Genomic DNA, 27,088 nt, shown 5'->3' with positions numbered 1-27,088 from the left:
TGGTTACATCACCATCGTCTTGACTGAGTGTTGTGCAAGTGAACTCAACAGTGTTACTGGCCTTAAAGAAGCCATGAGGGAAAAAAAAAAAAAAAAAGGCAAACAAAACAAGCCTGTCCAGTTTAAATATACTAGTAATTGCAGTAGCTGCTTTAGAATATTCAGTCCTAAAGGTCCGGTTCTCAAATCAGTCACTATGTAAACAATTATTGCTACTTCTCTATCACAACATAGAGTAAATAATAAATAGTTGGGAAGCATAAGTGATGCCTAAAACTAGTGGGTGCTAATTGCAATTTTGCTAATAAGTTGTTGGGTTTATTGCTGCAGCTGCTGGATAGTGGAGTTATCCTTCCTGAATACAATGAAGAACACCAATCAAATGAAAATCTAAGTTGACATAAAAATAAAATAAAACAAGGAGCCTAAACCAAGCTATCTCAGCAGTATGGAAAGGCACTTCGTAATGGCTGCTTTCAGAAGATCACAACCAAGTCAAACAGCCCACGTGTAGCTACTCATGTTCCCTACTTACAAAGGCTCTACTTACACCCAGTGGGTAGAAAGCCTCACAGAAATCTAAGGAGGCAATTAAGCACATCTCACTCAAATCAAGGTAGTTTCTTCTACTGAAAGCTGAACATACACATACAAGCTTAATTGCACTGGCAGAGGAATATGAAGTAAGGGTTGCTTGCTCAATGACACCTCCTCTACCCCCAGGTCTCAGCAGGCTCAGGCCAAGCTCTGTGGCAGCACGGCCTGAACGTCGACCACAGTGGAGGCTGCACAGTGAGAAAGGGAAAGGGAGCGGGAATGAAATTAACTGCAAAATGACACAGCTTTACTGGACTGGAACTAAAATCTTCAGTATAATTATAGAAAAAGAGAGGTAAAGAGCAAAGCAGAACTTGGCAAATAAACATTTGTATGTGATGGGAGATACAACGTGTCACGTCCTGCACAGGCAGCTAAAGGCAAACACAACAGGAAACACTCTGCAACTGACGTGGGAGCTTGTCCACAGATCTGAGACCCACAAATCCGATAGCAACAAGCGATTACCACCTGGCAGCAGTCAGAGCAAGCACTGCACTCCCACTGAGCCCAGCTGCAAAGTGGTGTTAGAGTCAACGAGGACAGATCCTGCCTTGTATCTCCTCATAGCATGGCCACAAAGGGATTAGCTGTTACTCTTGCTGTAAGGCTTACAATTATTACATCTCAATTGTAGTGCTAAGTATGCAACTATTTAATGCAGATATAGTTTGTAATCTACCTTTGCACTGATTTAGAAGCATTAGAAGGTGATAAACCTTTTTGTCAACATCTTGATCAAGATTTAACTACGACTATGTAGCTGTAATGTAGTTTATCTAGTTCTCTAATTTAGTCATTTTCTAGATCTATAATGGTATGTTCAGCAATTTGAAAATAATAGAATAACAGCTAAATTTTTATGATTAAAATCAGTACAGATGAATATATATATAGAGAGAGAAAGAAATTTATGTCAAATAACTACTGTGTTTTTAAGAAAGCCTGGGGTACTATCCAGAGTGGTATCATTTCACTATTAATGGAAACATACATGCTTCCGGCTCAACCAAATTAATCTCCTCCTCCCCCCCGCCCCCCCGAAATTAGATGTGAAAATACAGTCTTCAAAGACATGTTTTACAGCTGAAAATTTCTGAGGAGCTATAAGAATGACAGTGTTTGTTATCAGACGGCAATTCTAATACCTCTATTATATTATTCCGTCAGGTGCATTTCAACTTTTTTTTTTCTGTTCAATAAACTTCTAAGCCTAGTTAAAATGAAGAAATTAAATTACTCTCTACATCAGGGTTTCAGATCAAACCCATGATAGAACTTTAAGATGAGAAATGAATTCCTCCAAAGTATGTTTGCTAATTAATAAAAATTTGCTAATTAATAAAATCTAACATGCATCAGACATATCCTCCCAGATTTCATTCGTATGACATTCAGTTTTAATGCATAAGCTGCCAACAGCTCAGATGAGAGGTTTATATACACAGCTTAAATCACAGTATTGTAACCCTATGTAAAACACTCAAATTTTCTTTTGCAAATTGACAGTTATTTGTACTAACCAAGGTGCCAGTTTGTCTTGTGTCTACAGCAGCAAAAGGTATATAAAAACAACCAAAAATTGTGAAAAGCATGGCTTAACAAATGGAACTGAGAATGGAGAATGTAGTGAGATCACTTAGTGCTTCCTGAACCTGCAGGGCAACAATTTCTTGAAAAAAAAAAAAAAAAGAAAAAAGTAATTAACCGTCCTTCCTTTCAACTGCTTGTTTGGTTTTCCTGAGGAGGCAGAAATTGCATCCGAGACAGATCTACTATGTGGACTAATGTCAACTACTAGCACTTTCTGTTGCAGCTTTATGACAATACATCTCCCTCATATTTCCCCGAAAATGATTCTCATTTTTGAATTTAAGAATTACGAAAAATTGAAAAAAGGTTAGAATCCCTTAGGGATTATATAAACCTTCATTATGTGCCTAGTGCACAGATGCTAAAAGCTGAAGTATGAGTAAGAACTAAAGTATGCCAAAAATGCAAAACAATTTATAAGAGGTAGACTGATACTTTTTCAGTTTAAAAACACGCAGTTATCTCTCACTTTTCAAGGTAATAGTCCTTTACTAGTCAGCCTAGGCCTACTATTAGTCTTTGTGAGGAAAACCTTAAAAAGGAGACTAACTACATAGGACAATATTTCCTACAGTATTCCAATTTCCTTCCAGGAAGCTCCAAATATGCCTCCCCAACAGACATACTTGGGATGGGAAAGGTTATGTCAGTTAGAACAGGCAGAAAGGCAGGAAGACTTTTTTTTTTTTTTTTTAAAAAAAAAAAAAAAAACAATACTAAGTTCACAGTTCTTTTTTTTTCTTTTTCTTTTTTTTTTTTTTTTTTCCTCCTTTAGAGGAGAGTAGTTGTTCCTACCCACAGCAAGAGTGGCAAGAAACGGCAGAGAAGGGAAATGCACTGAAATAGCTGTCACAGTTCCCTGTCCCCATGGAAGACTGGCTACCCAAATCAAAATCTCTAGTTCTGTAGCTGAGGGGCCCAATGCTTGCAGAGGATGATGCTGGACATTTGTTTCACTTACTGTGAAGCACTGGTGTACCAATTTATTTTTGCTAAGTTCAATTTGACATCACCAGATCTCAGTGGAATTTTCCAAGCAAAAGCTATGTTATACATCACAGCAATTTAAGGAAGCATAATACGATGTCTTTCAGTGAATGTTACCTAGAGATTTTATGAAGGAAAAAAAAACAACTTTGCCCCTATTTAAAAAAATAAGTTCAATTTATATTCATGTTTTGCTATTACTTTAAGACTCCAGGTAAATTAGACACATTGATTTGTAAAAATACACATCAGCAAAGGAGAAATGTTCATCCAACACTCAGTGCCTTGCTATTCCTGCAACACATTAAGTTTTAAAGTTTTACTGTGTAAAGGAAAAAAATAAATCACTCACTTTGACAACTAAAGAGCAAAATAATTTTCTAAGGGAAGTAACTATCCTTCAAATGAAAGTTAATTTTATCCCATTTAATTATACACTGTTACTGATTTAAATCCTGCTCTAGAACATTTAGTTTACCATGCCATCTTGCACATACATGATGGATGTATCACTTATCAGGCGCTTTTTTGTGTTTGGTAATTGCTCTGCTTACGTATTTTTCCTTTTACTCTAACGATGACCGTCTGTGGCACTGCTTTGTACACCACATCATACCCTCAGCTTTTAATTGGAGTACTTGCAGTTATGGAAGACGTTAACCCTACAAAATTTCTTCAACATTTCTGAGACCTGCAAGAGAATTTCTCTCTCAATACAAAACAAGCTACCACAGGAAGAAAAATTGCTGTGGCCAGAACAGCAGATCTGTATTTTAAATGGATCTGATGATCCCAAAATCTTAGGACATGAGGGGTATGTACCTATTATGTGGTACAACTTCAGCACTTTGAATAGTGTCTCTGAAGGGATTACAATACAGTCGTTTGGGAAAGAATGTATTCTATTATTCCTGAGATTACTGTACTGGGTAGCTACAATGTCGTTCTATATACACTGAATTTTGTCAAAAAGACCACAGATTAGGCAAAGAGAGGTAACAATCAGGGTCTGAGTTCCAGTCCCAGGGTGTTGTGTGAAAACCCTGTATTCTTAGAGTACCAGGATCAAAAATGAGCATATTCCTGCGAAATGCCAACTGTCCACCAACATCAACCGGACAGGACTAATAGTTCAGCATCTTGCAAGATAAAAATGTTAGCCAGACTGCTAAGTATCGGCTTTTGAACAGTATTCAAACAGTATTTATATTTAACTACTTCAAGGAAAAAAAAAATAAATGGCATGCATACCAAGGTTTAGACTTAAAACCTCCATATTGTCCTTCATATGTGAGGTGAGAATGGAGTAATCCCTTTCTTCTTTTGAAAATAAAGTAAAAATCAAGTATAATGAGAGCACATCAAGAAACAAACTGTACAATTTCTGAACTGCACTGTTTATTTTGCTGCTTGAAACCTAAGTGACAGTATGCCACTATAATTATGGGGTTTCTTCTAAAACTTTACTACACTGCAGGTACAGAAATATATGGACACATTTTTGGAGAACTGACATTTTGCAAAATGCAGCAAACATTTCAGTTTATACATGAGAAAAGGAAGTGTTCAAAAGGGTATGCATTTCAAGTTATTGCAGGTTATTTCTGTGAGAGAATTTCTGCAGGTAAAACATGTTTAAATTTAACCGACAGTAACAAGTCAGTGTTTTTAAAATCATGACAAAAATCTTCTCTCTGGTCATTAATTGCCCTTTGACAAATTACTAGGATGTTGTGTGTTTAGGGCAAGATCAGAATACAGCATAAATCCTGTGGCATTTTGGTTTTCTTCTAGAGATTAAAGCTTTTTTTTTTTTTTTTTTTTTTTCTTGGGATAAATGCAGCAGCAAAACACAAACCAGCTGATCAAATAAGCACTTCTGCCAAAACTCCAATAATTTCAGGGCACACCAACCGACAGTAGTTTTGCCATTCCCAGTTCTTTTAAGGTTTACATCACTGCACTGTTGCCTTAAGTACGTTTGTGAAAGCTTGTTTTCTCTTAGGCCAGCTTGCTGACTACAGCCTGGTTGAGAGAATTTAGTTGGTTGGTCCATTTATCTAACGCAGTATACCGTGCACCACCTCTCTTCTGATGATCCAGTTCTAGGAGCTGGTTGACTTGATCAATTCGGCCATGTATAGTGCTAGAAGGAAATAAATAAATAACTGTAAATCACTAATGCACATGAAAATGGGAGCAAACAATAATCAAGAGGTAAAATAAGAGGTCTTCTTACATAAGAGGGAGAGACAGTGTACATTTCAGAATTCAACTATCCCATGTAGTAACACCTTTTATAGTTGTCATCACGTTTAGAAACCAATTTAACTAATTCATTGAGCAATGCGTATCTTACTTGCCTAGCTATGACCCACATATAAAGCCTGAAGCAATATGAGGTAAACAGTTCTTCAATGACAAGGAATCACAAGTTATGGAGATTTATGTAAAAATAAATTAAAATATGAACTCACATATGGATAGTATTTTCCTAGTAGATGTTACAAGCTACCCTCCAAAAGAAGACTTTGTAGTTGAGCTTTTCTAGTCAGGGAGAACAGACTACTAAAAAAAATTGTCAGCTTGAAAGTATACTGGAAAATATACATGGGTATAAGCAGCATTTACTAAGAATATATAATTTTCATAATCTCATTACAATTCAAGTAATTTCTTGTGTAATTTAAAATTACACTTAAAAAAGTAAAAAACATGCTACTCAATCTCTGTATATAATTAATTCTTTTGGCTCACATCTTACAAATATATTTTATTGCTTGTAAGCCAAGCAAATAATAGTCAGCATAATTACTTTTTGGTTTTAGAGTCAAACAGTATTGTCATAAAGCACAGAAATATTTTGTTGTTTATAATATTCTTTAATTATTTTAAAGTAACCAAAGATCAGTAAACAAGAAGAAAGTACATACTTATCCAATATGCACTGCACAAGCAAGCTTTCCACATCAGCTACATCTATGTTTAACTCCTAAAAGAAAATAAAATCTCATTGTGTTGGTATTCTGGTTTACAACATTAAATCCTTCCAATCTTTTTTATGTAGAATTTGGTTTGACTTATGTTTCTTAATGTTTGAAAGTATTAATTCAATAATGATGCGTCAAGCAAAAGAACTCCATCTAAAGTAAGTATGGCCAATGATCAAGAGAAAGTAACCTCCCATATAAGGCTGAAGAGGCTAAAGCAACATTTTTGGAAGCTCCAGAAAACAGTTCCTTTGCTGACTGTATTTAAAACAAACAACCAAAACAAAAACACACCACAAGATGAAATAAGGCAATAACCACGGGAAAAGAATTAGCCTGTGCTCAAAACCATTTAGAAGGGTAAATGGATCTTTTGCTTAAGTAAATTCTGGAAATGAAAAAGTTCTGAACGGATATTATGCCATTACAAGTTAAATATAACTACCAGGTTTCTGTCATATTTTATGAAATATTTTGGAATGCTGTGAATTTTTGCAAGAAAAATCAGACAAAGTCTGAGAAAAAATCAGTCTCACAGAAGATGGAAATGTACATCTATTGTCATTTATTGCTTTTGTTCCTTCCAGATTAGAGAATGAAATCAGTAGTTCTAGTCTTATAGTCTTAAAATACAGACATCTGAAAATCTCTTTTGAACAAGAGATTAAAATTTGGATTTTTATATCAATAGAATTTATTTTCATAATGATGCAATTTTCACTTTTTATACTTTTCTTCAGAAAAGTCCTTTTCTACACCAAGTAGAATATGGTAATTGGTTTTTTTAGAAATCTATCATAGTGCATATTATAAAAAGCATTTGGAAGATGCCTGAAATATACATTTTCACACTGCAAAGCTGTCAGGAGTGCATCAGTACAATGTTACAGTTTAGATTCTATTTTAGATGTTCTATTTCTGGAACCACTGTATTTATTTATGATCTTTTATTCATAATTAATCATCTACTTAAGCAAATGCAAGGCTCCACTAACACATACCTTAGAAATAAAAGGAATATGTATTCTTGTGTAAGGCTTAATTAATTTTATAAGCACTTGTGTTCTGATGTTTCGCAAAAGCTCTGTAAGAAAAGAAAAACAAAACTGTAAAGACAATAGCATTTAAGTAAGGGTGCAATACAGCTCCTTATAGAAAGATATCCTAAATATCAAGATCTTTTTAGGTCATAGGTACTTTAAAATTTAGTGATGTGGGGAAGCACCGCAAAAGAGAGATCCTCTTTCCTTCAGGGACAGTATGGCAATACACAACTCTGACAATGGATAGATAAAGCTGAAAATTGTTCAAACAGGGAGCAATGTATTCCCTAGTAAAAACTTCAATGATTCAAATTAATTGCCTAAGTCATGAAGGTACGTGGTACGTCTGCCCCTCTAATTTATGTCTGTAATGCTTGCACTGTACTAAAGTAAAAAGAGGCATACTTAAGGCTCTGAAATTTAAGCCTGCATGCATTTAACTTCATGAAAAATATTAATATTTTAAGATAAAGGTCAGAGCCTAATGGCATAATTACGATGAGGAACAGAAGAAGAATGATAAAAGCAGAGCCTTCATAAAGTGACTGGTTTTGGTTAGGTATGATATTGCAGCTATTGTTATAGTAATTTTTACATTAAAGAAATTTTGTATAAAATGAAAGCATGAATTACCATTGTAAATTAATAGAATAAAAGCTAGATCCATTTTTACCTATTTTTTTAGGTAATAAAAAAAGCTAGTTCCATTTTTACCTAAACGATTACACAAGTACTGTTTATATAATGAGAAATAATACTGAAGACCAGATCATGCATCCCAATAAAACCAAAGAGATTAAACAACAACATAAGGTATGTAAGCGTTACAAACATAAACATGCACTATGTATCACTACAGATTAAAAAGATGAGCGTCTTTTTTTTTTTTTTTCCCTGCAGACCATTGTCATAGAAGGGGTGAAATTCGAGTTCCCTCGCCCTTTAATTCGACTGTCCTCCTTTTCTTGCTTTCCAGTTCTGTTATACTCCCTTCTTTAAGAATCCATCTCTCTAATCTTAATGAGTTTCCCTACAAGACAGCAGTCGACATGTAACAGCAGTAGAGGGATTATATTTAGTTTCCCCTGCTATTTGCTGTGTTCTCTTTTACAAACAAGAAGCGTAAGAAAACCAGGTCTCTGGATTTAACTCTTTTCTTCTTGTGTAGCTATCCAGCTAACTGATCTGGCAATCCCACAGTAAGTCCTACTCTTGATGAAAGCGGTAGTTACTTGAAAAATGAACACTGTACTCAAGTAGAGAGACTTTTACATTCTCAAGATACTAGTGTAAGATACTAGCACTTACCTAAGTGCTGGGATAATTTTATTTTGTCATGGCAATGAAATGGATGGGCATGTTTTAGTGTGTTTTATTAAGTATAGGTTTATAAATGCAACCACTGTTTTTTAACATATACATTAGAATTATGTATATATATATTAGAATGTATTGTTACATATTTTGTTGCTACACTTTTATTAATCCAACTTTCATTACACTGTCTACATGTTATATCTTTCATCTGAAGCAGAAAATTTCCCTTATAAACCAGTGAACATCCAAGTGTTGATATTGACACAACCTTTACAACTAAGGGTTGCTGTCACTTAATTCTTTATCAGTGGGGGTGGACACACCTCAAAATACACTACAAAATACAGTGCCTAAAACCACTGTAGATATTATCTTAGAATATTCTCTCTTGCTAGAAGTTTATTCATATTCCTGGAATTCTTAACATTCCTCTGTATGCCTGTTGGCCATGACCAACTTGAAATTGGAAACAGTAAAGGAATTGTCCATAAGCAGTATGGACATAAGCAGTAATAGTCCACAAGTAGAATCATAAAGAATTCTCATTCTGCCAAAGAGAAAATAAACCATAAAAAAATCTTACCAAGCAGTGAAAAAAAGATTAAAATAGCCTGCAAAAATACCTTCAATGTGCTCCCTTATGAAGGGATCATCCATGATGTTGCTGTGATTTGTTTTCAGAATCTTCTCAAATTCAGTGATGTCGTTATTCTGATAGGCACTTTAGAAAAATGGGAGACTGAATTATTGTCTTTAAAATTAAAACCAGACTCATAAGACTTCATTCTAAATCTTCTAAAAACCTATATTAAGTTATTTAGTGTTGGCGATAAATAATTATATTCAGAATCTGTGTAAAGAAAAGCTATTTCAAGTTGAGATGCCACAGAAATGACCTTTATCCAGTTCCAATTTTTGGTAACATTTACAAAACTATAGTAAGAACATTTAGTTCTTCTGCAAGTGTGCTCTGTTTTCCAAATCTCAGGGGAGGTGTTGTTCTTTCTAGAATGTCTTAATCGGAATTCTGAAAATACTGGAAGATGGAAGAAATGCCTGACTTTCAGGATTAACCATCGGTAATTTTGGCCTATTAGTGTTTCAATTTTTATTTATAGTGTATTTTTAGTTTAATTGCTCAATTGTTATTTGAGAAAAGGTGACTAAACTAGGGTAGATTTAGACACCAGTTATTGTTCAGTAGTGGTACCATGACATCATTTAATGGTAAGAGCTGTAACCACTGAAACAAGGCCTTTTTCTTGAAATATAATGGTCTTAAAACTCCCATCTATTATCTTTTCTTAGAATAATTGTCAGCTATAACAGGGACTATCTATTCACCAATCAAACTTCCAGGATTAGTTATACTAAGCTACTGGCTAACAGCATTTAACCTCAAAGACATACTGGTCAATACACGTTTTCAGTTTCTGCTTAATACTAAGATAAAACGCTTTATAAACAACATCTGTTTTGCTTTTATGGTCCTGTATATTTTCAATTGTACAAATTGGCAAAAAAAAAAAAAAAAAGAAAAAAAAAAGTAATCCCTGATTATCAGTAAAAGGGGAAAGAAAAAGACCAGTTAAATTTAAGGCAGAACTTGAGGAGTTCATAAACATAGTCATATGAGTGTATGGGATTCTATCACATGAAACCATTAACTGTACTTCACAATTAAATAGAATCTCAGTTAAGTATATATTATTGTTTATTCCAGAAGTCTCTTTTATACCATATGTAACACATTCAAGTTCCCAATGTAGAATATAAGAAGAAAGAAAAACATAATTGTAATCTTTGGAATTGATTTTATCATATTTCTTCTAGCATATTCTTTTAGCATATTTCTTCTCTACACCACTTTAATTGCATTATTAACTTTAAAGAAGCAGTTATACTCAAATGTGAAGATAAAAGTTATAAATTAGGAATATGAATAAAATCAGATTGGGTAAGGCCATCTGGAATTCCTTCTGCCTCAAATTCACATAAAACTATGAAAGTAAAATAGACAAGTCTGAAGTGGAATTACTGGAAATATTCCCTTAATGATGAGTAAATGATTTGCCAGTTTATTATGTCAATAATGAATGAACTTTCAGAAATGATTTGTATGCATACAATGGTGCAGCACCATAGCAGTATTACAGCAAGGTTCGTTCCAACATGAGATTGACCGTGTATTTCAAAATGCAAGCACATGTTACTTCTTACACAATAAAAAGGTAGGAAGTTTTCCTTTTTTTTTTTTTTTTTTTTTTTTTTTTTTTTGCCTTTTTAACTTGATAAAGCACAGGCAGGGTAGAGTGGATGGAACAGCTTCGTAGCACGATATAGAAAGACGCCTCAGTTCAATTGATTTCATCTGATGATCTTAATACCCTGAATGTCCTCACTTCACAGTTGCCTCAAAGAGGTAATGAAATATTCTTTTCATATTTATGTGTATTTGAAGGATGCTGGAGAACACCTGAGAAATTCATTTCATATTCCTAAATTATTAACCCCCTTTACTAGTTGTGAAATATCCATGCATTCATTTATTCTATTGTCTTTAGTATGAGCTATCAATCAGTTCAGTTTCTCATACCTAATCAGCGAAACCTGAAAGTGCAGTTGCAGTACTAGGTAATGCAACTATCTTTAAGGATAAAAATGAGTTTTGTGATTGCATAAGAAACTCATGATAGTAGAGAATAACAGCATGTTTCTGGTACAATATAGATACTTGGATATGTCACAGTAAATAAAAGTTTCTCAAGAAAAACAATCAATCCACAAAAATTTGCCTCAAATTTATACATAAAAAAAAAAAGTGTTTATTGTGCAGAGAAGACCACCTCTAAAAATACTCCATTCCTGGTTTGAACACTACAGTTCCTCCCGCCATCCTCAGCGTCGCGCCTCCCTCCCCCCCCAAATAAAAATCTTACCTTACTAAATTTGTCATTGCTAGAATCTCTGGATCATTTTTGTATGGTTTAGCCTACAGAGAACGAAAAGCAAGATACAATGTTCAGATTTAATATTTTCTCTGTTGTCATCTTTCGGGTAACATCCCTATCAATTCAGCAAAGACAAAAAAAAAAAAGACAAAAATAGGACAATATGTCTAATTGACTTAATCATATCTCTAAAAGTACCTCCTGAGAATCAAACGGATTTATTCCAGATTTCATCAGCATGTTTGCTAAGACCAAATATTTTAAGCAAGTGGTTCTTCTGGGGCTCCCTGATTCATCATAATTCTTGAATGCTTCAAAAAAATCAGTATGTGCCTTTTCAAACTCTCCTTCTCTTAAGTGCATTTTGCCTCCACATTCTGAAAAGAAAACACAGATGAAGAGAAAAAGAACACTGCGTGCTTGTTGATGACTACAATAATTGTACTAAAAAGTTCCACGCTATTTCTAAATAGATTACTGAAATATTTTTGGGAGTCTTTTAATTCTCTAAAATTGCTGGAAAAAAAAAGGACTATGGCCTTCACATACAGTATTGCCATTTCAACAAACCTTTTCCAAAGAAGAAAAAAAATAAAGCCTAATCCACACCATAAATGTAAAAGAACAGTAATCCTCACAGCCAATACTTAATTTAATAATTATTTATGCAAGTACCTATACCAGAGTAAGATGATGGCACACAAATTAACAAAAGGGGACTACAGAAATAGCAGTCCCTTCCACTAGCAGCCCTGTCAAGCCTTGTGCACTTATCCATTGGTGCCTGCCATGGAGTCAAACAGCTCAGGTCTTCCCCATGTTCTCTGTTGCTTCTCTCCTGCACTATATGTAGCCACCTGTTCTGTCGGGCTGAGCAGCACATCTGGTACGTGGGCACCAGAGCAACAAAGCTGGAAGTCCTACAGAAGGTAGGCATTAAAAAATGAGCCCATAGTCTCAGCATTTGTAGTCCCTTATTCCCATAGGGTTTGTCTGCCTATGAACCTACAAGACCCTTTGTCTTTCTAGTTGAAACTGAAAAAATAATAATGATCAGATTTCCATTAAGCTAATCTACAACAAATTAAATGAAAGATTCAAGATTAACTTGCCTCTGATAACTCCCATGATCAGCGGATGAGGAATGGCTGACTTGATGTGCAATGACTGTTCATATAGTGCTTTAAGTTTTTTGTTATTTTTCTGTGCTGTATACATTTGAATTTCCAAAGCATAGATTTCCAATAGTTGAGTGCCTTTTTTTAGATCATCTTCCCCATCATCAGTCTAGGATAGATTAAGTAATAAATATTGTGAAATTTTAAGAGAACAGTGTTTTCAGTTTTACACTGACAGAAAATTCATTACCAAATACTATCACTAATTTCCTGTCAAAAATAAGGATTTGCCTAAAAACTTGAAATTTTGATATAAATATAAAACACAAAACATAATACTCAAGCCACTTGCAGTAGGCCAAATGCTCAAGCCCTTTCATTAATAAAGTCAGTATTTTTGTTTGTTTGCCTTAAAACAACTTTGAGAACTTTGTACTTCATTCCTTTCCACTCTCCTTAAAACAAACAAAACACAAAAAAACCACCACACTCTCAGTATTCAAACATAATGACTGATACAGACAAACATATGTGTGTGTATATATATGCATGTATATATATATATATATCTGATACATACAACTCTTCTACAGCCTATGACAGAAATAATTCCCAGATATTTGTAACATATTTTCCATGCTGGAGGAAGAAAAGGGGACACAAACAGGCACAGTAGGCTGCACAGCTATTTTTTTCCCTTCCAACTTGGAAAATAATAACTGTAGTTTCAGTTTACAGTAATGCTTGTTTGGAATCTTTGCTATATTTTAAACTAAACATCTATAATTTTAGATTATTTGTATGCGCTTCTCCTTCCTGTACATGGCCAAGATGAAACTTAATCAATAGTTGCAAATTATTTTTTAAAATCATCCTTAAGTAAGGAATAAAACATTTTTCAAATCACTTTTCATTCATGTTATCAAGCAGAAAAATAAAGCAAGTATAACATTTATTTCCTCAGTACTAAAAAAGCTCAACAACATGCCTCAAAGGCCAACAACTGATGTAACAAAATCAATGCTGTTTACAAAACTACAGTGATTAGAGTATAAAGGTACCTGGCATGACTGATGCAGCTGGCGCAAAATCTTTTGTAACTTTCCATATTCTTCTCGTTCTAAATATAATTTGCCAAGCTGTAATAATAATAATAATAAAGTTCAAGTACTAAGATCTACTAAGATTTCATATTTATCATTTATTAAATTTAGCTGAAGGTGTCACAAAGCAAAGCAAAAAATGAGTTATACATTTTACCTTTGTATTTGTCTTAAACCACAATCTATCGTTCTTAGCATCTTTCAGAGCTTCAAGTGTTGTTTCATAAAATTCCTGAAGCAAATCCATCTGACATAAAAAATCAGAATTCTATAATTGTAAACAGCAAATTTGTACCTGTTAATAATGTCAATCTGAACAAACTAAATGTGCATGCTTGAACTTCAAAACAAGAAAGGTATCTGCATTTTATTGAATAGTAAAAAGAGCATCAGTAACAACACTAAGAAAATTTCCTTTTCTTATATTAAATAGATTTTAAAAAGCATTCACATTTTAAGATTTGCAATCATCCTTCATGCTAGTTCAAAATGAAAGCTACCTTACAGAAGCCAGTCTTACATAATAAAATTCTTACATTGTATAACAAAAGAGAAACATTAATGGTCATTGCTGCTACTTAAAAAAAAAAAAAAAAAAAAGAATAGTAATTTACATATAATATAGAAAATAAATTTATAAAGACAAAATAGACAAAGATACTTTCTCCTTTCTATGCTACCAACACCATGTGAAAGAAAGCTATCCAGCACATCAAACTATTTCTTTGCTTAAAATACAAAAATACAATATCCAAAATGGAAATCTAACTGCTGAATGTGACCTTCAACAAAGGTTCTACAGAGAATTCCGTAATATTGTTTCTGGCCATTATTCTTTTTTTGGAATAGCACATCTCCAGCTATGAATGAATTTGAATTGAAGTTCACACTTCCAGATTGTCCCTCCAGGTCTGGTTCCAAGTGCATTCAGACCAAAAACTCTGCCAACAATGTACAGCCCAAGTCAATCCTTTAGACCTTAAAAGTAAACCATCCTTCATCTATTAATCTTCCTTTTCTGGTAAGTGGCAGGACAAGGAAGGACTGGGATAATGACAGAGGAATCATCCCTGAAGACCAATGATCTTCTATATGCAGGTACTACTTCAAAGTAGTAATTTAGGTGAGTTTTCTCTACATCTGTACACGCCACTAAAGTAAAGGAGCTGGACTGTCTCCCTATAAACATGTACCTAGCTTGAACAGCACACTCGAAGGGAAATGATATTTAACACCAAGACCTCACTGCAAAATTTTTCAAGTTTTTTTCCCCCCAAAATAAAGTATCGCTTAACTGCAAGTTATATTTGAAAAGACAGTTATTGTGTAGCTACTATGCTAAAAAATTACTTTACTTATTAGTATCAAAATTCCAGATAAAAACTGCCAAAAAATAATTCAACCCGCTTGAACCAAAAGATGAATTTTTGAAAAGTTATGTATATTCATAGAAACCATTAGATGTGGGAAATACAGTCTAAAATAAAATGAAAAATTAATATTGTGAACACTCTCTAATAAGGTCAAAAAAACAAACAAACATGACTACCTATATACAAATAAGTCTACAATTAAGAATGTAAAAAGGAAAACCACCAAATGGAAGAACTGATGATCTAACCTGCTTGGAAGTAGAGATATAATCAAGAATAGAATTGATGGATTTTTCAGAGTAATTCCTTGTAACTGCACTCCGTATGTAGGTCAACAGCTGTTTATATCTGTTCATCATTTCAGGAAAGTTAGTCTATAAAGAAAAACAAAATCGTTATATTTTTGTCTTAATGATTAAAAACTGAGTTACATCTTGCAACACACACAGAAAACAAAGCATAATAGAAAGGCTAGGCAGTAATGGTTGCTGCAAGGAACTTTTACATCAGCACTTTATTCATAAGCAGCAGAATCAGGAATAACTTAAGCAAGACTCCATAGAATAGATATTTAAAATATTTATCATGATTAAGAAAATAGAAATGACTATACAACCTTTTGGAATGGTCACATACATAGCATAAAAACAATTTGCACTTATTTGTTCTGGTGAATTACACATACACAGAAATGTTTGAGTTTGCAATGGTGTGATACCTGATGATAGCAAGGGCTGAGTGTCATACACTCAGAGTTTCAGCTGACTACAGCAGCTATTTTGCATCCATTTTGCCTTGGACTTGCAACCACCACATAATCTCTCTGCCATGCCTGTAATAGCTATTGAAGTATGTGAATGACAAGTTCTGGCAGATTTAGTTGTCATAGCCATAAATTTGAACAATAATTTAAGACCTCTGGATCAAATCTGTATTTAAACCATTTCTTCTCAAGTGATAGCTGAAATTCTTACCAATTTAAAGTTTATTTTAATCATCTGTTTCAGAGCTTTGAATCCCCATTCTCCTTTTTCACCTTCAAGCTCCAAAACCTGAAATAGAAGATTTTTTTAAACAGTCTTTATAAAACTTTCATAAAAAGAAATGTTTTACTCTACCATGTTCTTCAGTTCCACTCTCCGCTGATATTGAGGAAGGTAGAGAGGGGTAGGTATCATATTATTTTTCATACCTTAGGTGATGGTGAATTGTTATTAACAGATTTTTTGTTGTTATCTAACATCAAACACTAAACTTTAACACCATTCCATGAAAATATATACACAAAGAAGTTTTAACACCCCCCAGAAATGACTCAAACTCCCCAACTAAATTATTCAAAGAATGCACACTTCTGAATTGCTATACTTTCTTTACATATCAGGAAGACTTCTAGGCTGCAGTCTTTAATAATACCATAGTCAAGTCAAGTTTTATACATTTTTTTGGTTTTGAAATCATGTATATAAATACTGTTACACACGATAAATAAGCCAAAAGATGCAGAATTCTACATTTTCCTTAAAAAGTTACAGCTAACGTATTGCTTCCTGGTGACAGTGTTTGCACATTAAAGATTTAATACTGACATGAAGGAAAGAAACAGTCATTCAGTATTTACACATTTAAAGTTTTGAATTCAGATAGTAACCCAAACACTATGTAAAACACTGAGGAAAATGCCACTTCATTTTAAAACACAAATTGATCTTGTTTCTATAGTTGACACATGAAAACACACTTAGGACTAATTAACTTAGTAAATTCTCAAGATTAAAAATTCAGTTCTGTAAAAAATAGGACTAGCCTATTGTCCTATTTATGCTCCCTAAGCATGATCCTGAAAGGCACTCAGCTAGGAATCCAAGTAGTCCAGTGACAAACTTAGCACATTAGCAAGTTAAAATATGAATATTACTCTTACAATTAAAGAAAATATCTCAAGTCATAAGCAAATGTTTAAAAATATGTATTGAATATACTTGCAGTCTACAGAATCAATATAAAAATAAGAGATAATGTAAAGAAAAAAACCTTTTGAAAACTGCTTAGTGCTGCTTTTGGATCATCTTCCTTCAAAGCTTTGGAATTGTAGTATTGATTTTCCAGATCCACATTGGGTTCAGAATTACTGTCTTCAGAATATTCCTACATAAAATACAGGAAAAAAACAAACATTATAAAACAGGAAAAAAATAAGGTTTGGAACATCTAATATTTCACTGCAAATAGGTAAACTGTACTAAGATGTACGACACGGAAGGCCTGTATACTAAAATCTTGGTATCAGGTACGTACTCCTGAGACGATTCTCTCTCCTCCGTCACCAGGCCTGCCTCGCCATCCACCACCACCTGCCTGCCTGTCAACACATTTGTTTCTGAACTAATGAACTGACTTTGCCTTTCTGACAAGCAGAGTCTGTATTATTAGAATTCAGCCAATTTTGCTGTATAAGGACAGATGCCTAACAGTATATGCCATTTCTGTACGGGGGAAGCAAACACGAAGGCCACTAGTCTCCTAAAAGGTGCTCTGTTATGTGACCTTTGCTACCCACAGCGAAGACACTGGCTGATATGCCAAACAAGTAACGATTCAGCAACGGAGGGTATAACAGGCCTCCACGAATCTCTCGTCTGCCTTTTTACATCCTAAAGATCCATACTCATCTGAGGAAATAGGAACAGTAACAACAGCTATTTCTTTGCTGAACACCAGAAACTGATTGGGAAAAATGCTAATGATACTTCCAGTGGGGGCCAGGAAGCACAACAGTTTAATCAATTACCCCTCATGTACACTACCACCGAATAAATAGAAGAACTTACTTCTACCACTCCTTTTTTTTTTTTTTTTTTTTTTTTTGTACCCTGGGGCTTTTTCTGATGAAAAAAAAAACAAGCCAACAAGCAATTATTTTATTTTTTTAATCTTTTTATGCTGAAGGACTATTGCTGTGTGTAAATTACAGACCACTAACAAAGTCAAGTCTCAAGTAATAATTCTGAATCATTTTGATTCATGAAATTCATGAATCAAAAATATTTTACAACACTGCATTTTCAAGCCAACTTCTGTCAACGGAGTTCTCAGTTATTAGTTCTCAGTTATCTGTTTAACAGAATCTGCTTAAACCTCCAAAGTTACTGTCATTGGAGTAACTTCCCCTTTTAACAACAGAAACAATATTCAGGTGCCCTTCTTTAAGTTGCTATTTCTTCTTTCTCATCTTTTAAATTAGCTCTTTAGTTTTCTGAAATTCTAATGGAAAAAATAATTCTGAAAATTCACAGTTGGCCCAAATTTTAATAAACATGGTCCTTGAGCCATTGATACAACCTTCAGAACACATTGCTCACCTTTCCACTTGTTACATGCAGACAAGGTGCTCATGTATGTGTTTATTTGTACTCACAACCATCAATAGTCTGGAAAGCATAGGGAGGGCCACAAGCCTGTTTTCTGCATTCCCATACTTAATATGGAAAACTCCAAAGAAAACAGTAAGCAACTATCTTATTTCACCAGGGAGACTTTCCTTGTGGTTTGCTTATTTTCCCTATTGATCCAGCACTGATTGAGCAATGCAACATGTACAGGGTGTCAACAGCGTACGGGGCACCTCGGGAAGGCAGCTGCTGCCAAAGCTTAAGCAATCTTGCATTTAAGATATGTGAGGTCAGTTGATGCCTTGTTTATTCTGCATTATTCAAGTTTAGCATATTTTTGGCAGAATTATCTATTTTTAAAGATAAGCAAACTAAATTAATTCCTCTAAGGAAGCAATGGGCTCTGTGAGGCGGAAGCCAGAAACATCTAATTTTCATCTTGGCTCTGGCAGTGATTCTGGATGTGGATTCCTGCAGGAAGCTCTTTTTCACATCATTTTTCTTAATACTACTTAAATATTCCATAAAGCTATTTTCATACTAATATTAATACATAATAAATAATAAGTATAAGTTTATAGATTATCTTTTTCCTAATGGAATCACTTTGAAATGCATCAGAGGAAGTGTTTTACATCCTCATAGCTACGTTTTTTGATATGAGGCAAAAAGGCATCAACTGAAGGAAAAACATAGCTATGAGGATGTTGTTCAGTTGATGCCTTTTCGCCTCTTATCAAATTTAGGATGTTAATAGTGACTCAAAGCTGTAAGGGAGATAGGCCTTTTCTATCTTTGGAAGCATGCTTTTCTTAATGACACATGTTCCTAAAAACAGAGGTCAGAGACCCTGGACTGGAATCATTTGCAATTTAAAAGAGAATTCACACTGGAGTTCCTGCTGGAAGCAATGCTTGCTCCTAAATGCGGTTTACCTAGAAGCAGGATGTATCTATCTGGGAAGGCAACCCATGGCATGATGCCATGGCATGACGTATGCCTAGACAGGTGAGGTACTTGGGAAGGTTTAGCTTTTATAGGTACTAAGTGGCTGATTAAATCACCATTGTAATGTCTGTCTGGGGCACCTACAACTCTGTACTGGCAACCCGATATATCTTTTCCAATTTTGCAATACTAGTTTTTTTATTACTTCTGGAAAAAAAAAGCCAAATGGCAAGATTGAGGGATTTTCTTTTTCTTCAACAAAAAACATTCATTCAACTGAGTGAAAATATAATGCTACATCCAGAGATTCACCAGGTATTTTACAGTTAACTTCACTGTACCCTTGGGAAGGGCTCAGAGGTAACTATATGAATTATGCCAATGCTGATCAGTTCAGAAGGAACAGCACTCTACTCTGTCTTCTTTTGATGCAGAGATGGCTTAGTGCAGTATGGAATTAATGTAGGAGCATTCAGCTTTCGCCAAAAACAAGGGGAAAGAAGAAAAAAGTGTGAAGCTGTCTCCTCAAAGTTCATACTAAGAAAAAGATACATTTCCTTCCTAGTACTGAAAACAGGAAAGTTATTTAAACAATAAATTCAGATCCTGAACACCTAACCTTTCCTCTTCATTACCGTTGACTGCCCTGCCTCTTGCCTGAACAACTTCCCCAACTCAACACCTTGCACCTAGAAAGTTTGTTTCCCCAGCAAATGCAGTACCAAAACAGAAGTGCATTCTGTTGAATAGATAAACATAACTCTAAAAATCTCAACTATACCATCTAGATCTAACGTTCTGCATAGTGAAGAATACTCTTAATTATAACTTACAGACAGAAAAGCACCTGTGTGCTACATCTTAGCTGTACGAGTCCTGGGCAATGGCTCACCTCGCTGGGTTAAGAGAATAGGCCCACCAACACAGGCACACAACGCTGAGGCTGGTGAATATTGGCATAGGAGCAAGCGGCCAGGGAGGTTAGAAAACCAGCCATGGCTTCAGAAAACCATAGCAGGAGCCTTCACCAATGGCTTGAGAAATTGCATAAAGGTCTTGAAGCATGGCATCTCTTCTCACAGACAGAGGTACGTCAACTCAGCGACTGTAACACTCCATCTGCCACATTTAACAGCAGATTGTGGTATTCCAGCAGAACAGAGTGGCACACTAACCTGATGAAGTTAAAAGCAAAGAAAGTGTGTTTTTTTCTGAAAACCACCTTTGACTAGCTGTTAATTCCCCTCTCCTGCCTACAGCACTTCCCTGAATTCTATATTACATGTGGAGTGATAACCTGAACTTTTGCTTTCTATGTATTGTTCAGCAAACAAACTACTCGAGGTGCTCTAGCGACTCCAGAGAAGGGCAACAAAGCTGGTGAGGGGTCTGGAGAACAAATCTTAAGAGGAGCGGCTGAGGGAGCAGGGTTTGTTCAGCCTGGAGAAGAGGAGGTGCAGGGGCGACCTTATTGCACTCTACAGGTACCTTAAAGGAGGCTGTAGCGAGGTGGCAGTTGGTCTATTCTCCCACGTGCCTGGTGACAGGATGAGGGGGAATGGGCTAAAGTTGCGCCAGGGGAGGTTTGGGTTGAATATTAGGAAGAACTTCTTTACGGAAAGGGTTGTTAGGCATTGGAATAGGCTGCCCAGGGAAGTGGTTAAGTCACCATCCCTGGAGGTCTTTAAAAGACGTTTAGATGTAGAGCTTAGTGATACGGTTTAGTGGAGGACTTGTTAGTGTTAGGTCAGAAGTTGGACTCTGTGATCTTGGAGGTCTCTTCCAGCCTAGATGATTCTGTGATTTGCAAACCTTTTTTCAATAAAAAGGGAAAGTAGCTATGCAGAGGATATGCTCCTCACAAAAAAAAATAAATAAATAAAATAAAAAAAATACAAAGAGTTATATTTCTGTAGAAATGAATCCTCTAAGTATTGTTAACAACAAAGCCCTTATTACCGTCATTTTCAATTGCCGGTAATTTTACCAAATTTCAACCACTGGGATGACTCAAAGCATTCTTTTTTGTGAAGTTCAATTGTTTCTGAGAACAAGTCTGGTAAAAATTTGATTTTACTTCAACTAACTTTGTTTCATAACCATTGCATTTAGGAGGTCTAACTCTAGGATTTGGAGCAAGGACCTGATATTTTGCAAGAGTGTTAGTGATGTGGGTTTGGTTTGTTGTTGTTGTTGTTGTTGTTTTTTCCCCAAACACAAAAATGCCAAAATGAGGCCATCTGAAAAAAACACTAAAAACAACTGCTCAGTACATTAATCTATTAGCTTGCTAGCTAAATTTTGTTAACATTTCCTCTAAAATGAACATGCACTATTTTCACACAGCTCACGGGCACTGTCCCCAACGGGGACCAACCAACCAACCACACAGGCCGCAGGCCAAAAAGCAAAGAACAGTTTCTGTGTGCATTTACCACTGGTATTCAGGCAGATGAATAAAAAGAAAGCAACCACACTGTAGTGCAAAAAAAAAGTAAGGAGGAAAAAACCCTGAGACAAACCATGAAGTTTGTCACAACGGTGATTTGTGTAACAAGTCTGCAACTACTCAGCCACACATTGGTAGTCCTGGTTTTCATTTCCATGTTCCGAACCTCTGTACTCTTCTGCTCCTACTTGCTACCTCTGCTGGCTCACACCAAGGCTCGTAACAGCCCGTTACTGACACCAGGAATAATTAGTCTGTGAAGCCAGAGATTCGCAATGGGGCCAATGCAGTTCTACAGAAAGGCAGTATTCTGCCTTTGCGTTATTGTCTCAAGCAGAAGTTGGAAGATGCAGAGAAATGAGACAGAAGACTGCAGAGAGAAAAAAAAAATGGTATTATGACATGTAAACTGTATCAGAAAAAACTGCCCACCTTTTATTCCCACTGCTATCATACAGCTTTCCTATAGTTCTCTGCATCCTAAGAGTCCATGTCATGTAACTGACATCTGATTTACTTAATTTTAACACCGAACTGCGTATCAGGTCCTAGGGAGCTCTGTTCTGAACAGTGATAAATACTTCCTCGCTTTAAAATACAGTAATAATAATCAAAACTTACATCAAACCTATGATGTAAGTAATGTAAACTATGCTCAGTTGGAAAGAATGTACTGACTAATTATTCTCATGCTTTTTGCCTCGATACTTCCTTTTGATACTTCCTTTTGAGACATTATGATAATGAGGAAAATAAGCCCCAACTTTATTAATTCTGTGTTTGTGGATGAGTCCAAAGAGAATTGCATAAAAGAAAGTACCAGGACACACACATTGAATCCATATAAAATATGAAATGGTAATGAATTCAGAGAACAGTGTATCCCATGTCCTTTGTAAAGCACACTGAACGTTTTTTCAGTCACATACTAATGTAATTAAATATAACAAAGAAGAGCATAAACTGGATCTGCCTGATTTGGTATTTCCCTAGTTATGAATGCTTGGTTTTGCCACCTTACCACTCTCTTGCTTGCAATATATATTTACACATACATAACAAAAATAACGGCAATACTGAAATATAAAGACCTGGAAGAGGTAACTATCTGTATGAAATTTCAACTGTATCTATTATAAATGCATCAATATAAAGTAGGAAAATTTCCTTCTTTCCTGATGAGACTGCTTATGAAGTCTGAGAGCATACAGAAATTCTTTCTGAAATGGAGTATGTTTCTCAGGGTTGGAAAGAAACAGTGAACCAAATCTGCCTTTCTGATAGCCTGAAAAAAAAAGCACGACCACATACTTCTTAATATTGACACAGCATGAAAAGGGAATCCCTCAGTAATCTGAAAGCATGTTGCTCATATTTGTGCCATGCTGATCCTCATGAACCTGAGGCAATCTCACCGGAGTGAAAACCGATGGCTCTTCACGTGAATGGTTCAAAGCTCTTCGCCTGAAGTCACTGAAATAATACAACTACGTAACAGACAACTTGTTCAACTAACAGATTTGGCTACCTTCCCCCAGATTAATTTTGAAGTTGAATAATAAGAATAATAATGAGCATAATAAGACATCTAATTAAGAATGCCACAGAAAAATTCCTTACGTATCTAAAACAAAAAAATCAAGTCAAGGGATTACAATAACTGTCAATGTGCTAAGACTTTGCTTGCAAGAATCGATTTCTGGAGAAAGGCTGACTTTAGTCTCAAAGACAATTCTAAACATGGTTCTCTGTCTGAGACTGAAAACAAAAACAGTAGTTACAATGGTACTTCCCTCTCCACCCTCAAGCTGAAACAAGTAAAAAGAACCTGGGCTGAAATCAGCAGGTACCTAACAGCATCAAACTGGAAGTTAAAATTCAGTGGCTTTCATAATGACCAGTAAACATTGTTCAGTTTATTGAAGCATAAAGTGCAATAATCCATGTTATAATCAAAGCTGTCACATATTATTAGCAACTTCTGAGCAAGGTTCATCCACCCATAAAAATAAACAATTTTTTGTTGTTGATAGAAAGATCTCCAACAGATCAAGTTAACTTCTGTATGAGTGGCTAAGGTCATTCATTTACATGAAAAACCTTGCCTTTTATCCCAGTGAACAACTAAACAGAAGCAGTAAACTATGGTCTGTGTTAAGAGGCAGTCTTCAGTTGTCTGGCAGTTAGTAACTCCTCCAGTTATACAAAAATCCGAGATAATGAAACTGGGAAAGAGCTGGGCCTTCAGAACATCAGCTGAGTTTCAGTTCAAATGCAAAACATTTGCATACTAAAGGAAATATAACTGTCTGGTTGTACCCAATGGGAAGGTCAAAAGCACATTTAAAGAGGCACAGCCATAACCACCTTAAGTAAAGGCTGTCAAAAACTTCCTAGGACTTTTTTTTTCCACTACTATTTTTATGCTAGCAGTTACCCTAGGACACTTGGATATACTGTATTTTGACAAAATAGCTACCTATTTCTGCATCCATTAGTGCCTTCTGCAATTCCTGCCACTCTTCCTATTTGTTACAAAACATTCACCAGTGCTCAGGTATACTCTTTGTTTTCAGTTCTGTACTTGTCTGAGTATTGTCTTGTACTCAGTTTTTTGTTCCACATCCTTCTGCAGCTGCTTTTACACTGAACTTGAGAACCAACCATCCCCTTATAGTCTTCTGTTAGTTTAATTAGATTTATATCTACATGAAAGGAAGAAATTGGGCCCTGTCTTCAGAAGAGGTTTATTTAACTATTTTCCAAAAGAATTTTGTTGAACAATGCAATTACAGTCTCAAGTACATCTGAAAACATCATACAATCATGGTTTGTTATTGCAAGAATGTAGAAACTAGTTCAGCTATCTTTATTCTTAAATTGTTTTTTTCCTTCATCTGTTATAAATCAAACTAAACAAAAAAAAAATCTGATTTATTTAATGATGCCGTGTAAGTATTCTTTGATGTTTTACCTGGAAGTTACATACTGAAAAGAAGAAAGGAACATGCTCCTAACAAGAAGTATTTTTAAATTTGGGAAGGCCTGGGCTAGGGGCAATGAATGACAATAAAAATGTTCCGTGAGAGTTAACTGCAGTCATGGGCAGAAACGTGCCCTAAGCAAAAAAATTCAGGAAGGTTTTTCCAATAACGGAGTAAACACTTAACACAGGAAGAAGAAAAATCATCACACCAGCAATTATTCTTGGTGAAAGCTGACTGAATGTATTTTGAGCACTGACTTATTCACACTTATATGTGACGGATGCATTTAAATATTGAAAAATGTAATTCCAATGATTACTCTACATGTCCAGTTCTCACATAATGTGTATTCAACATGAATTCGGCTGTTTAGTATTACTTTGATCGCATCACATGGAAAAATAAACATGGTATTTTATACCAGTACATGGATTTAAGCGTTAATGAAAACAAATGGAAACTGATATTGGAATAAACTGACAAAAATATGTTTAATGGTCTCAGGGTATTTCCTTCAGGAAGCTCGTTTATAAAAATCTGTGGATTCATTCAGGGAGTTAGGTGGAAGATTATTGGGAGCATGATGTGAAGACTAATCCTGGAATACTGACACAGGTACTGACACATGTACTGACACAGGTACTGACAATGCCTGTCAGCCAAGCACTCTCATCTTGAAACTCAAAAACAAAACCAGACTTTTTCCTTTACTTTCTGTGTTCAGTGTCATCCAGCCATTCTGGGCAGTTCATAATAAAAAATTAATCAGAATCTATTTCAAATGAAATCACGAGTCTTTTAAGTTAATTTGTAAGCAACAATGGTCATCTAATAATTCATTACAAGACAAGCCTTCCATAAGCAAGCAGCTTGGGTTTTCAGTGTGAGTGCAGCACTGGGAGTACAAGTTCAACTGAAAAAGATGAAATAGACTCTTAATCCTTACCTATACAGAGTTTTTAAGAAATGTGTCCATTCTAAGAACTTATGTAAAGTTCAGAAAAACAAAAACAACAGAATCTCAAGCCCCAATATATGATTATGGCAACAGGGTTATAACTGTTCAGAGAGCACAGCAAATATTTTTTGTTTCAGATGACAACTATTTTATTAACCCTCCTTGAAATCGCTTTGCTAACTGTAAAAAAAAATAACTTTAATAATTACAAAGAGTCTTGTTACATCCAATCTCAGTATGTTCTCCCATTTTCCTGGACGAATTGCTCTGTCTGCTGCTAATTGCAAGCAGCAATTTGATTTTTACCTGCAAGATTTTACATTTGATTTTTACCTGCAAGAGCTCAGAGTAAAACCTGACGTGAAAACACAACTAGACATGCCACAGGAACCCCGAACCCTGCAACTCGGGTACCACAAGAGCAAAAACCTCGCTAACACCCGAAACCCCAGAAGTTGAGCACAAGGACCGGGCTGCCGGGCCGTGTCCCCTCGCTCCCTGCACTCTCCCTCCGTTTGCCGCCGAGGCTGCGGGGGGCTGGCAGCTCCGTGCCCCGCGGGTGGCGAGCAGGGGCCGGAGCTGGCAGGGGCCGAAACCGGCCCGTTCGTCTGGGATGAGGCGGCGGGAGCCCGGCGGGGCCTGCTCCAAGCGCAGCGCCCGCCCCCAGCAGCCGTGGGGCGGAGGAGGGCGCCCGGCGGCCCGGGGGGGGGCGAGGCGCCGGCCCGGGGCTGCGGCACCACACGGGGGGGCGCCGCGCACCCTGCAGGCCGCCGCGGAGCCCCGCGCCCTACCAGGTCGTAGTCCTCCTCGTCGTCGCACATGAAATCATCCTCCATGTCAGACATCTTGGCCGCAGGACGGGCAGCGGGGGCCGGCGCAGGAAGGAGACGCCGAGGCCTGCCCCTTCTCCCACAACACCGCGCGGCAGCACGGAACCGCACGGCCCCGGAACGCACCGCCGCTCGCGCGCTGGGAGCACGGAGCCCGATGGGCGCTGCACCGCCGCCGGGTACCTGTCCCCCCCCCCACACACCCTCCCCGCGACCGGCCCTTAGCAACCACGGCCCCGGACCTGTGGGCCATACCCGAGTATCACCCAACCACCCGTCCTAACAGGGTTATACCTATGAAAAGAACGGGCCCTGCAAGGTGCGGAGTCATTGGCTTTCTAAATACTTTAACACAGTAATTGCTGCTGCCTTCAGGTGAATGGGGGGAAAAAAGCTGGACATGTAAGCGGTGCCCTCCCACACTGCGAGGCTGGTGGATCCTGCAAGCTACT

The 27,088-nt window shown here is 36.3% G+C and overlaps 1 protein-coding gene across 2 annotated transcripts; it reads right to left on the bottom strand.

Annotated features, from left to right (window-relative positions):
* Positions 1-4,548: 4,548 nt before the first annotated feature.
* Positions 4,549-26,751, bottom strand: COPS2 (COP9 signalosome subunit 2). 2 transcript variants are annotated; one of them, XM_035336248.1, is made up of 13 exons: positions 26,598-26,751; positions 17,107-17,220; positions 16,047-16,124; positions 15,321-15,446; positions 13,857-13,967; positions 13,658-13,735; positions 12,591-12,765; positions 11,677-11,855; positions 11,467-11,519; positions 9,151-9,248; positions 7,169-7,251; positions 6,111-6,169; positions 4,549-5,323 (listed from the first exon to the last, which is right to left on the bottom strand). In XM_035336248.1, the coding sequence occupies exons 1-13, from the start codon at positions 26,649-26,651 to the stop codon at positions 5,179-5,181; spliced, it is 1,353 nt and encodes a 450-aa protein (XP_035192139.1). In that variant the 5' UTR covers positions 26,652-26,751; the 3' UTR covers positions 4,549-5,178. The 2 variants fall into 2 exon arrangements, with proteins under 2 accessions (XP_035192139.1, XP_035192140.1); XM_035336249.1 differs by having other exon boundaries at positions 13,857-13,946.
* Between the last annotated feature and the right edge of the window lie 337 nt (positions 26,752-27,088).

This window comes from Oxyura jamaicensis, chromosome 10 (genome assembly GCF_011077185.1).
Source record: "Oxyura jamaicensis isolate SHBP4307 breed ruddy duck chromosome 10, BPBGC_Ojam_1.0, whole genome shotgun sequence".
Taxonomy (NCBI): domain Eukaryota; kingdom Metazoa; phylum Chordata; class Aves; order Anseriformes; family Anatidae; genus Oxyura; species Oxyura jamaicensis.
The sequence above is the reverse complement of the archived record's forward strand: the minus strand, read 5'-3'. Positions and strand labels throughout refer to the sequence as shown.

Excerpts from the sequence above, each read along its gene's own strand:
- COPS2 (XM_035336248.1), bottom strand. The coding sequence starts at position 26,651 with ATGTCTGACATGGAGGATGATTTCATGTGCGACGACGAGGAGGACTAC. Across the intron at positions 13,736-13,856 it reads GGTTTAAGACAAATACAAAG|CTTGGCAAATTATATTTAGA; the intron begins GTAAAATGTATA and ends TTATTATTACAG. Across the intron at positions 5,324-6,110 it reads GTGCAGTGCATATTGGATAA|CACTATACATGGCCGAATTG; the intron begins GTATGTACTTTC and ends ATTTCCTTCTAG.